General features: G+C 41.7%; 1 protein-coding gene across 6 annotated transcripts in view; it reads right to left on the bottom strand.

Annotated features, from left to right (window-relative positions):
• Nucleotides 1-13,274, bottom strand: part of Nnt (nicotinamide nucleotide transhydrogenase) — a 93,992-nt gene that overhangs the window by 39,131 nt on the left and 41,587 nt on the right. For all 6 annotated transcript variants that reach the window (XM_032898852.1, XM_032898857.1, XM_032898854.1 and 3 more), the window contains exons 8-13: nt 8,007-8,140; nt 7,248-7,439; nt 6,240-6,393; nt 3,451-3,612; nt 2,311-2,421; nt 1,209-1,354 (exon numbers count right to left, since the gene is read on the bottom strand). In XM_032898852.1, the coding sequence (XP_032754743.1) occupies nt 1,209-1,354; nt 2,311-2,421; nt 3,451-3,612; nt 6,240-6,393; nt 7,248-7,439; nt 8,007-8,140 (899 nt within the window). The remainder of the gene's footprint in view (nt 1-1,208; nt 1,355-2,310; nt 2,422-3,450; nt 3,613-6,239; nt 6,394-7,247; nt 7,440-8,006; nt 8,141-13,274) is intronic.

The following is a 13,274-nucleotide window of genomic DNA, read 5'->3' as shown; positions in this document are numbered from 1 at the left end:
CCAAAAAGATCTTGTCACTCTGGGAATACCGCTCATTGGGAGCACAGAAGAAACCAAGAAAGACATGATTTTATTTTCTGCCATCCGAGAAGATGAGACCCAGTGGCATTCACTGGAAAGCAATGTAAAATATGTAACTCACAGAAAAGCCTCAGCTCGTTTTATATTTTACCCTGGAACTTTCTCAGTTCACACCTGATCGTTAGCATACAGCATAAAACTGGGTGTGCGCATGTCCGCTTATGTATGCAGGTCAGTAGACCACCTCTGTGTCCTCTCTCAGGGGCCATTCTGCCTTGTTCTTTGAAAGAGCATTTTCTGCTTTCCTGGAGACGACCATGTAAGCTATCTCTCCTGGTCATCAAAGCCCAGGGATCTGCTTGTCTCTGCCTCTCCAGCACTAAAATTACAATACCTCGCCCAGTGTTTTCTACACAGGTTTTGTGGCTCAAACTCATGCCCTCCTGCTTGTGCAGTTAGTGCTTGACCAACTGGCCTATCTCCCTACCCCTTATGACAGTGGTTCTCAACCTAGGGGTCAAGACACCTTTGGGTTCAAATGACCCACTTGGTGTTGCCTGAGACCATCAGAAAACAGATTATTATTATTATTATTATTATTATTATTATTATTATTTTTATTTTTATTTTTATTATTATTATTATTTACATTATTGTTCATAATAGTAGCAAAATTGCAGTTGTGACATAGCAATGAAAATAATTTTATGGTTGGGGCTCAACACAAACTGAAGAACAGTATTAGAGGGTCACAGCATTAGGAAGATTGAGAACCACTGCCTTACAGGGTAAAAAATGTTAAATTCTATATTGTCATAAGTGTATTGCATAATGTCTTTTGTTAACAAGCAGTGATTGTAATGTATCTGTAGAGGAGGGAAATATAAACCTTTCAAATTGATTACTGGTTACTCTATTGTGTCCTTACAACAATCCAGCCAGGCACCCCGGAAGGTACTAATGCTCTTTCTGCATGTGAAAACCTTAGAAACTAACAACCGAGCCCACATCGGCTCCTCATCCTTAGGACACTGGGATGGTCTGTCTTGAACTGGGTGTTTCTAGGTCACCACTGTATTTGCTGACCGAGCCGCATATTCTTGATACTTGGAATTCTGCTGGTGACATTAATTCTAAAAGGGAGAAAGACACAGTAGTAGAAATGAAAACTTTCAAAGGTCTCTTACTTCTTCGATGTTATAACCACCATAGAGAGCTGCTAAATATCCCCCAACGAAGGTGCCGCCAGGGAGCAGATACAGGTAATTGTATTCTGGAGGGTCCGTGGGTCGCTTGAACATGTCCAACATTCTCTGAGTCACCAGAAAACCACCTTACCACAGCAAGAGAAACACAGAGGCAAGAGGTGTCAGGTCAGATAGCATGACTTTTTTTCATATGCTACAATTTCTTTATTTTAAGTATACGTTTATCACTAAGTATCACAAAGTGATACTATTATTTCAAGTAGTATTTTGAACCTCAAAAGCAAGAATCACTCTATTATCAAAGCCAGTTCCCTTAGGATGGATGAATATGGGGAAACCCTAAATACAGTTAGGAAGAAAACTTGCTATCAAAATGTAGGGCCAACTGGTTCTGCAGGACTAAAAGTAAACAGCCACGTAAAAGCTTGAAAACACAATGGGTCAAAAGTCAGTGTTTTCTCTGATAGGTTACTCTTGTTTATCAAATTCTGTAACAAATAATAATGAACATATACTGTATCAATAGTCACCTGGTCCCTTGGACCCATAAAGTAATTTTTAGCTATAAAAATAGCATCAGATGAGGGTCATGCATGAGTGATGTGCTAGCCTTTCAGGAACACACCACAGTCGTGATAAGTCAGTAGACTACAATCTTATCTGCAGTTCTACTCATTTACAGATGTCACAGTGACAGCGGAAGTCAACGTCATCCAAAACTATGCGTTCCATGACTTCCCAGTTAGTTTCTAGCAGAACACAGGTAGCTGAGGGTATGGAGGGATTGGTTCTTTATCAATACAGTTTCTAACCATTACATATAGGCAAGATATTTGACTTTCCTTCAAAAGGAAAGAGCGATGTGGTCTGAGAGAAGTCATTTTTACAGGGACAGTTAAATTCCTAAACTCACAAAGTCTACTTTATACAACTTGATTTTGCTTTCTACGTCTTTGTCAAAAACAGCAATCTGAGCTCTTTCCTCCTCCCCTCCTCCTCCTCCTCCCCTCCTCTTCCTCCCCTCCTCTTCCTCTTCCTCCTCTTCTTCCTTCTCCTCCTCTTCATTCTGCTCTCCTCCTACCTGCAATGTTGACTGATGATATGAATGTAGCAAGAGCAGCAAGACTCTGGGAAGTTGTGGAGGGATAAAAATGCCCTCCCATCAACGCCAGCCCACCAACTGCAGTCAAACCTAGAAAGAAAACATCACCATGGTGAATAAGTTCAGGAACCTCTCCAAATCCAATGTGAAAACCCAAAACGCTTGTCACATCAGGATCCAATATCCAAAGTCAAAGCAGCCTTCTTACGACTTCATCAAAAATGGGAAGGACAATCTTCCTGATCAAAAACATGGATAAGCGCCTGTGCATCTTTCTTACTTGAAGACGATCGTGGTGAAAGGTTAACACACCCTGCTCCCTTTGGCATAAGGATCTGACCTTCAACTTGACTAGAACACTGCTTATAAGGAAATGTGACTGAAAGAAACACTGTAACCAAACTAAAAGGAACTAAGCATGGTCTGAAGATACTGATCAGGTTGCCACCAATTTGAGCTTTCCTGTATACAGCACATTTTAAAACTGGACGTGCTCCCGGCAGAAATTCTAGGTGGTATGCCTACGGCATTCCAAGAGATAATCACGCCCTCAGTCATGCCGGCTACTTAGATGGGGCTCGTTCCCTCACATCTAAACCATTGCTAGGAGTCAGAGAGAAGTTCCTTGCATTCGCATGCACTGCTGTGTAAGCTCTCACCAAAGAGAGGTGCCTGGTAACACTTCTTGACAGGCTGGTTCCTTACCTCTAACCATCATAGCCAACTAAAGCCATATGCAGCCTATCACAACCTTGCTAGATTCAATGTTTTGTTGATTCTAAGAAGAGATCCTAAAGGTTGTGGTAACTGATTCTGCAAAACACTCTCCGGTTTTAAATTTTACCATTGGAATCCTTTCCTTACAGTACATGATAATTGGAAGTAACATTAATGGGTCCATTAATGGGTTGGAAAGGGGAATGCAGGAAGGGCCGACGTATTCTATGACATCCGCCTTGACAAGCCCGCTCGCCCTTGGGAGTCCCCAAGTCACTACAGTGACTGCTGTAGACACCAGGATTTCATGATTTGAAGCTGACCTTTATAAAGTTCATTGAAACTACTCCCAGGGCTGCAAAGGCCATGACGGCCTAAGAGGTGGAAAGACAAAGGACAAACCTGAGATAGCATTGGTCACAGACATCAGTGGTGAGTGGAGAGCAGGGGTCACTCCCCAGACAGTGTGGTAACCAATAATGCCCGCCAGGCCAAAGGTGGTCACCATCTGAGAAAAGGCTAGATTGGGGGCCACGATGCCCAAACCTAGCATCCCGGTGAGACCTAGAGGAAGAGAGAGAGAATGAGAGGGCCTGCAATGGCCTCAGTAAAATTAAAATTGCATGCTCATACCCATACACACACTAAAGAATAGTGTTATAAATTCTGTTCCCCTGCCCATAACAAGCAGACTTATAAGACACCTGACCACTGAGATGAGGGAGAGGACGGACAAATATCTACCCAAAGCAAAATGCAAAGATCTAGCAATTTTTATGAATCGCTTTCTTAGCAATGTGCTCATCTCCCCGTGCCTAACTTTGTCCTTGTCTCTGTTTTTACCGTTTCCTGGCGGGATCACATGTGTTTAGACAAGCATTTTTATTCCAGAATTGCAGGCCTATAGAAGAGCCACAGAGTGCTTTCTACTCGGGTGGGACATAACCTTTACAAGGCAGGACTTTTATGAGGCCAATTTCATGTCACTCTCAGTTGTGGCTGAGACAGAGAGGTTTTCAAAGACCAGGAAGGATTTCATTCACTCCAGCACCTCCCCAAAACATATGGCTTCCACCCACCCAGCCCAGGACAGAAATGTTGCAATTGCTCCTGAATCTGGACTGGAGCGCTGGCCAGGACAGTCAGCTCCAGCCTCAACACCAAGTCAGCAAACATAGTTTTACAAAGAAAAGGGGGGGGACCTACAAATTAAATTAAGAATGTGCAGAATACAAACAGTCCGCTCTGAACATACATCTTTAATTATCGCCTTCCTTAATCACAAACATGTGCATGGTTGTTCTGCCACAGAGGAAAGGGTTACCTAGTGGACAGTAAAAGCAGAAACACTGGACTACAGGAGAGCTGGAAGCGCCCTTTCCTGAATGAAAGGCCTTGGTATCTTGGCAGGACCAAACACCTTCTCAGTGGCACAGCTGAATGAACAGCTGCAGAATGACATTAGTTTTACTTTAAAGCAACTATGTGTGTGTTTGTTTGTTTGTTTGTTTGTTTGTTTGTTTTTCAAAGCAGCACTGGCTCTCCTGGAGCTCACTGTGTAGACCGGGCTGGGCTTGAACTGAGTTACCTACCTGCCTCTGCCTCCCCAGTGCTGGGATTAAAGGTGTGCTCCCCCACCCACCCACCCAGCAAGTTGACTCTTCTCAATGTAGATTTACCCACTCATATTTAGTATCTCAAAAGTCCTAACACGTGGCCTGTTGAAACTCTGGAGAAGAGCCAGATAAATGTTCTGGCTTTCTAGTTAGTGAGAAGACACTCTATTATATAGGGTTATGGTTAGTCAGACTTCCTTAAGTCAGATAGAGTAGTTCAAGGCCTCATCCTCTGCCTGCTAACGGCCTGCTCGTAGACATGCCACGCAGCTCTCTGTGCTTCAGTGTCCTCAGTCATAACATCATTAACCCTCTATGCCTCAATCTTTTTAGAAAAGAATGTAATGGTATCCCCCCATGTCTGAGTTTTTCTAAGGCGTAAATGAGCTACGGTATATGGCGCACGTAGCAGAATGGCTGGTGCTCATTAAATGCTAGCCTCTGTTATGATCAGGAAGTACTAACTCAGCAAAATACATAGTGCCCCATGTTGGGTAAAGGCACAGAAAGTATTAACATGTAGGGAGGTTTTCCGACCAACTCTTTATAATTATCAGAAATCCCTCACCTCAGTAAGTATGACAAAATAATATAAAAAATATAAATCATCACATACGCCATGCCCCCTTTCCTTCAGCATCTCAAAGGGAAACGGAAACACCCAGGAGCAATGCAATCATCCTATTTCCTTTTTATTGTTTTTTTTACAAGCGAGTGCAAGTAGGGACACTACCCGTCTACTCACAGCGTGCACCAGCAGAAGCTCTGCAGGCATCTTGCTGAGCCTTGCTCTTTATTCAAGGAGAGTTGGACATTTGGCTTTAAAACATCTGGGCTCACATGGGAATTCAGGGAATGCTGAGCCTGCAAGAACCCCGTGCGCCTGGTGCTCCCTTAATTCGTTATAGTTTGCTTTTGTTTTTGTGTTGAGGCTAAGCAGATCTAAGCATGTTTAATTCCTTCTCTGAGGAAGAAAGCAATTTCCAATCAAATACCCACATTTCTCACTATTCTACAGTAATTCTCCAGTGACTTCACAGAGATGAATCTAAGGAAAAAAACCTGTGGTCAGTTATAAAGAGAGAAATCAGAGTTAAAATACTAAACTTCCCTTAGTAGGTAACTTAGGATGTTAGTCTAAAATGCAAGGCTGTCCTTACTTCGTACCATTTCTAACTCAAACGAGCATTTGGTTCCTCCGTCTTAGCCAATTACATAACAGCCACAGCTAATGGTTTGCCAAGCACAGAAGGACCTTAAACAGATTTCCTTACATTTAACACCAGCACACCCGGACACTCCCTGTGACTCACAGCTTTGACATAGGTGATATATGTGTCAGTACCCTCTGTGTTACTTCATGCTTCACTCCAGTACTTAACACAGTGCCAGAGTTATTTTCGGTAATCACTGTGGCCTCCAGGTCCACAGAGGAGGGACAGGTAACATGTGGTAAAGTCAGACCTATCGGGTCCAATACAACAGAATCCACCAGTATTCAAATTACTCGTCGTGGCAATTAACATCCTGCATACAAAACTCGACTAGTGCTGTCTTAGCAAACGTGATCCTCACCTGCTGAATACACGGATGCTGTCCTCAGTGTCTTCGTGTACATTGAGACAGTGCCTGCCTTCTCCGCTTCCAGCTCAGCCACGGTCTTCTGCTTGGCTGGGGCTTCTTTGGGAATATTTTTTGGTGTGGGAGCTGGGAAAATCACATTGCCATCCTAACCAGTATTAGGAAATAACAGTTTTTAAAGTCAAATTGGCATTTCAAAATGACTTACAGAAGACAGCGCATGCTTAAAAAAAAAAAACAAACTGTAACTATAACTTTAATATATATAAATTCATATACTTTACAAAATGGGTATATGAGTGAATAACGTTTGTGTTACACATATGTAATTTATATATGCCTGGGGCATATATAGAATACCGCTCAAACCCTGAAAAGTAAGCACAAGGGGAGAACGATCCATTTTTACTTTACTAAATTTCGGTCCCTGGTTTTCAAAAGTGATGCGTGTTTTTCAATGACTCCTACGAGAGTCTTTGAAATGCTTTCCTTAAATCGTACTTGGTTTTTACACAATTCCCACTGACATGCCAATGCACTGTTAAAACACATCTCTATTTCATAGTGGAATCTTCATGGACGGAAATCCCAAGTCCAGGTTACATTAAGAACACAGGAGAGCAGCAGCCATGGCCCTGTGCTACCCCATGGCCGTGGGCCTCAACAAGGGCCACAAGGTGGGGAAGAACGTCAGCAAACACACCAACTTCATGCGGGACACGATCCGGGAGGTGTGCGGCTTCGTGCCCTACAAGCAGCGCCCCATGGAGTTGCTCAAAGTGTCCAAGGACAAGCACGCACTCAAGAGTGGGCACGCACATCCTTGCCAAGAGAAAGCTGGAGGAGCTGAGCAACACTGAACGTGCTGGCAGTCGTGAGGAAGGCGGTAGCCAAGAAGGATTAATGAACCCTCTCCCACTAAAAGATTCTTCTTATAAAAAAAAAAAAAAAAGAAGAACAACAACAACACAGGAAGAAAGGGAGGAAGAAAGGGACCTCTACCTTCATCACCACGGTTCCTCGAATGACGTGACTCATTGTACCAAAGTCAAAGTCATCCTTCACTTCAAAGTGAAAATTGTCCTTGTCGGGGCTGATGGCCTTCAGGAGCTTGGTGATGTTGTTGGAGTACAGAGTGCTAGCCTGAGTGGCCATGCGGCTGGGGAGGTCTGTGTAGCCAATATGAGTAATTCCCTAAATGAGAAAGCATATTGTCACAAAGGTTGGTTCCCTACACTTCCATTCTCTCCAGCACAAGTCTCAAGAGCAGTTGGGGCTTCGTTTAGGAAGTGCCTGTCTTTGTAGATATAGACATATATACTTACAAACATAAACACACATTTTTAAATGAGTTTTAATTATTCCCATTTCTTTTAATCTTTTTCCAAGACTTCATGGCTTTGCTTTGTTTTGTTTTGTTTTAACTTTCAGACTTCAATTTTTCCAAATACTTAAAGGAATATAGTACCCCTTACTGAAGATCTGGGGTACAGCTTGGTGGAAAAATACTTGCCTAGCAGCCATGAGGCCCTGGGTGTGGATCCCAGCACTAAAAAAAGACATTTTCAAAGAAGGGGGACCCTCAACTGCGGGGTGGGACTAGGACCAAAGAAACACTGAGGGAGGGATGTAGATGTAATATGATCCAATACATTGTATATGTGTGCATTGAATTCTCAAAGGACTAGTAAAAATATTCTCTAAATTTCACCAATCACTAAATATCAGAATATAGGGGTAGAAGATGCTTTCTTGCTATACCTTATGAACGTAAAGTTCTCCCGGTTTAGTTGTTTCAAAATTTCCGCCGGCCTCAGCAGCTAAATCCACAACAACTGAACCTTCCTTCATGGACTCGATCATTTCTTTACTAAATAGAACAGGAGCTTTCTTACCTGGTCAAACCAAAGAAAATATTACAAATTAGTATATTTTTCTTTCTTTTTTTTAAATGCAGAGAAATCTTTTTTATGTACATATTTTTACATTTATTATATGAGTACACTGTAGCTGTCTTCAGGCACACCAGAAGAGGGCATCAGATCTCATTACAGATGGTTGTGAGCCACCATGTGGTTGCTGGGAATTGAACTCAGGACCTCTGGAAGAGCAGTCAGTGCTCTTAACCACTGAGCCATCTCTTCAGACCTAGTATATTTTTCTAATGGCAACAGTAGTCTCTAGGATGGCTACAGTGGTCTCTGGGCATTCAAGGTTTGATTATATGAAAATTCAATTCTTTATGAGATACTCCTAAGACTAGGACACAAGTGAGACGGGCCATTCTCTTTGAGAAAAGATGTATGTGTGGGCTGCAGAGAGGACACCATTCAGCCGGCGAGCAGTCCTCACCACATGCTTGGCCTGAGTGATCTCGGCCACGCTCTTCCCAGCTGCCTTGCATCTTGGACCATTTACCGAGAGATTTTACTTGTTCAAAAAGAATACGTAAAATAAGCCATTATGGAAACTATGTTCATCCATGCTGAACAATTCACAAAGGTCACACATGTCAAGAATACATTCAGGACTAATTTATGAATTATGAAATAGAATATTTCCATTCCTCTTAGCAAATGTCACCAGATTTTCCAACTCATTACCTACCTTAATGTAACACAGGATAGCGACTAGAAGAGACCAGAAAGTGCTGTGAAATGCACTGCCTGGCTCCAAAGGGATGGGAAGAACGCCTGTACTTTTATTCCCCACTATTGATCCTCGGTCTACGCAGACAATCCTATCTATATCTGGTGCTGGAAGTGCAGTAGATAAGCAGCTATGTTCCCTGTTCTCATGGGGCACATTCCGCTCATGTGATATTTCACAGTTTAATTTCACAATGTGTTTTACGAGGCTTTCACTAGTTCCTACAGAGCAACAGTTCTCACCCTTTGGGTCATGACCCCTTTGGAGTTTAAACAACGCTGGTCATAGGTTCACATATCAGATAGTCTGCATATTAGATATTTACATTATGATTCATGACAGAAGCCAAATTTCAGTGATGAGGCAGCAACAAAAATAATTGCATGTTTGGGGGTCACCACAACATAAGGAACTGCATTAAAGGGTTATGGGATTGGGAAAGTTGAGAGCCACAGATATATATGTTTGTGTGTGTGTGTGTGTGTATATATGTAAATATATATACATACATACACATGTATATATATGCTAACAAATACCAGAACCAGAAGAGAAATAGACTTGCAATATTGGTAGAACAGAAACAGAACACCAACAGCCTCATTTCTGTCCCTCACTTCGCTCCTTTTTTTTTTTCTTTTCTATTTTTCGGAGCTGGGGACCGAACCCAGGGCCAAGCGCTCTACCACTGAGCTAAATCCCCAACCCCTCCTTTTTTTTTTTTAATTTTCAATTTTATCTTTACATGTTTTAGTTTAAAAAAATGGAAACTTACACTAACAATTAAATACTACATTTGTATTAAAGTCATCTCATTATGAAAACAGCGAACTAAGATACATTCCAAAAGGAAAAATAAAACTTATTTGTAGTGCATTGGAAAACAATTATAAAGATATGTATGGGTATTTGGGGTTACCTCAATCTTTTTGGTATAAATTTCAAACAAGAAGCCCAAAATGAGTCTAGATCCTTATTCCTGAAGGCTTTCTTTCTCCCCTGAGTGAACAGTCCTTTCTAACACTGCCCCTCACTGCTTCCCCTCTGGGCCATCCACTGCAGCAAAACCAGACTGGCTACCAGAGGATTCCTTAAATGACATGAGTCTCCTTTCTGAGTCTCCATAAATGAGCAAGAGTCAAGAGGCATTTCCCCAAGCTCCTTTCTTTCCCCAAAGAAAGCAAAGGCATCTTGAATATTTCCCTGAGCCCTGAGAAGGCAATGCATGTGAATATCCAGTTCCTTTTCCATAAGAAAACCCAGACTTCTCTGCTCCCCAGAGGCTGGTAATTGTGAATCATGGTGGCTGCATCCATAAGAAGGCAGATCTAAAGTGCTTGGCTTTCCAGATGTGTACTTTCCAGATGTGTGCTGTCATCATCACCCCAGCCTTCTGTCCAGAGCTGTGGCTTAAATGGGCCACCTTCCTGGACAGCTTTTATTCCTGCCTTGTTTACAGTCTCTGGACTTGGGCCTATAGGCCTGAAACCAACCGTTCGAGGTGTACGATGACCCCCTCTGGCTTCTGACTAAACAGAAACTGTGGCTGTTGGTGCCAAATCCTTACCTGGCACCTAACTAATTTGTTCTGCCATAGTTATACTAGATTCTTCAGAGACCTTGAAAACTACCACTGTAAGAGACATCACGGAGCCTAAGATCTCAGGCTCCTCAGAAAACGTGAAAGGTACAATCCATCTTCTCTAATTTTATTTATTCAACTTTTACATATTAAATTTGTCAGCAGCTGACACAGTCTTTAAAAACACCTATGCACATTGGTATCATGATACAATTTAGATGGTTTGGATTTTATTATTGTTCTGTAATTCAATCATTTTTAAGACAATAGCATATTATTCATACCCTAACTTAGGGTAAGGACTGTAGGGTATCATGAGAACCATTTGAAAGCCTTGCCAGGTACAGGGACACATGCCTGTACTACAATACTCATACAGTAGGGGTAACACAATCAGAAGTTCAAGGCTAGCGCTAGTCACATAGTAAATTCAAGATCAGCCTATGCTACATCCCTCTCAAATCACATCCCTCTCCCCACAAAAACCCAGCACGTCATGAATAAACCACAGAGGGATAGTTAAAAACATGGAATATGGGCTAGATATCTAAAGAGGTCAGCCAATTGTCTAGAGTGCCTGAGACCATGATTTCAACCTCGAGCACCAAACAAGCAAGGAAACAAAAAGACAGGATATAACTGCAAGCCAAAAGCGTGAAGCAGAGCGCTGAGATGGCCCAATGGGGAAGAGCGTTAGCCACCAAATCTGAGGAGCCGAGTTTGATCCCTGGGACTCACGTGTAAGAGACGACCGACACCCACAAGTTGTCCCCTGACCTCCGCTGGACTCCACTGGCACTCAAACATTCCCTACCCCCAAATACATATACACTTAAGAGAATTAAAATGCAATTTTAAACTGTATAACAGGATATGTGTGTTTAAAATACACATACCTACTTTATATATGCATATATAAAATATCCCATATACTATATAACTTGTTATAAATTTATTCCATCATATAGCATTTGCTAATATCACTTAAGTGATGAGACTAATTATTTCCTTCTCTGTGCTTTTGCTTATCTCCCGAACGTCCTAATTTAACAATGAAGACATCTCAGTAAGGGCTCCGAGAACACAGTGAAGGACAGAACAGGGCAGCTGCCTACAAGCACTCACATGGGGATTAGTTTTTTGGGGTATTTTTTTGTTTTGTTTTGGTTTTGGTTTTTTTTTATTCTGGAAACATCAAAAATAAAGATTGAAAACAGAAGGGGGAAAGATAAAGCCAAAAGAGAAGCAGGATAGTGAAGAGAGTTCCAAGTAAGCAAATCCTCAAAAGAATAGGTCAAGAGGAAGAAAGAATGGGAAGGCGATTTCCACATCGTATCTTAGTGTAACAGCCTAGTAGGATAAAATGTAACTGCACGGTATACACAGTATTGAAAAACAAAGGAAGGAAGGGCAGGAAATGGTTTTCTGAGGTTGGGGAAATGTTTTCTATTCAAACTGAACTTCATATTTTTAACTAAGGTCCAGGTAGATCATAATTAATCATAAGAGAACTGACACAGGAAAAGAAAAGGGAAGCAAAACCCTTCAGAATCCCTCTCTGGTCTGTGGACTTAAAGGGATTTCCTAAATTTCCTAACAACAACAAGGGAAATTACAAAAGAAACAATAGCCGACTTAAATAATTCCAACACTGGGGGAGCCAACTCCCTTTTCTGACTTCTGTGAGCATCTGGATGCCTGTATACAACACACACACACACACACACACACACACACACACACACACACACACACACGGACACATGAACACACATGGACACAAACACAGACACATACACACACAGCAAGATGCAATCACAGAGGCACAGAAATACATACAAATACACACATACACATGAACACACATGGGACACACACAGTAAAACACAATCACAGAGACATAAACACATACACACACAGACACACACAGACACACACAGACACATACACACACAGACACACACAGACACATACACACACAGACACACATACTCACACACAAAATTTTTTTAAAGACCAAACTGCCCCACATAGAGTTGCAGGTCAGCAATGCATACACAGCAATGCATACAAGATTGTGTCTCAAATAAATAAATCTTTAGGGGAACATAAAGAAAATAAATGAAAAATATTTTAATTCACAGAAATTAAATTAAAAAACAAACTATTAAGATCTTAAGAGAGGCCTGGAGAGAGGGCTCAACACTGAGAGCACATACTGTTTTTGTGGAGGACCTGCGTTGGAGTCCCAGCCCCCACGTCAGGCAGCTCACTGCCCGCAACTCCAGCTCAGAGGAGTCCAGTGACCCCCACCCCGCACAGACACAAACACACACTCAAGTAATAATAACTAAAAAAGGTATTTTTTAAGAAAATGGTTTTGCTTCATTTTTAAAAGATCTTAACAAACAATATAAACACATGACTAATTCAAAGACCAGTCACAGCGGAAAGAGGAGGACGGGGAGGAGGAACAAATGTTTACCCCAGGGAGAATAGAAAAATATAAGTATAGAAAGGGAGACATTTTTGGCTTCTCAAACTAAGAGTTAAAAGCAACACAAGACTAGAGATGGGAGAAAGCGGATGCTAGAAGCTAAGAGTGGGCAATAAGGAGCGAATATGACTGAAATATAGTATATGCACATATAAAATGTACAGTTTATGTATGCTAATAAATAATTAGGATACTCCATACTGAAATGAAACAGTTAACCGAACAATCACAGTGAGGTTATGAACAGCACAATCTTTCAAGAAAGCAGTTTGTCGGGTGTGTGTAAATTAGCAAAAATATG

Source organism: Rattus rattus, chromosome 3 (genome assembly GCF_011064425.1).
Source record: "Rattus rattus isolate New Zealand chromosome 3, Rrattus_CSIRO_v1, whole genome shotgun sequence".
Classification (NCBI taxonomy): Eukaryota; Metazoa; Chordata; class Mammalia; order Rodentia; family Muridae; genus Rattus; species Rattus rattus.
Note: the sequence above shows the minus strand (reverse complement) of the source record. Positions and strands in the feature narration are given on the sequence as shown.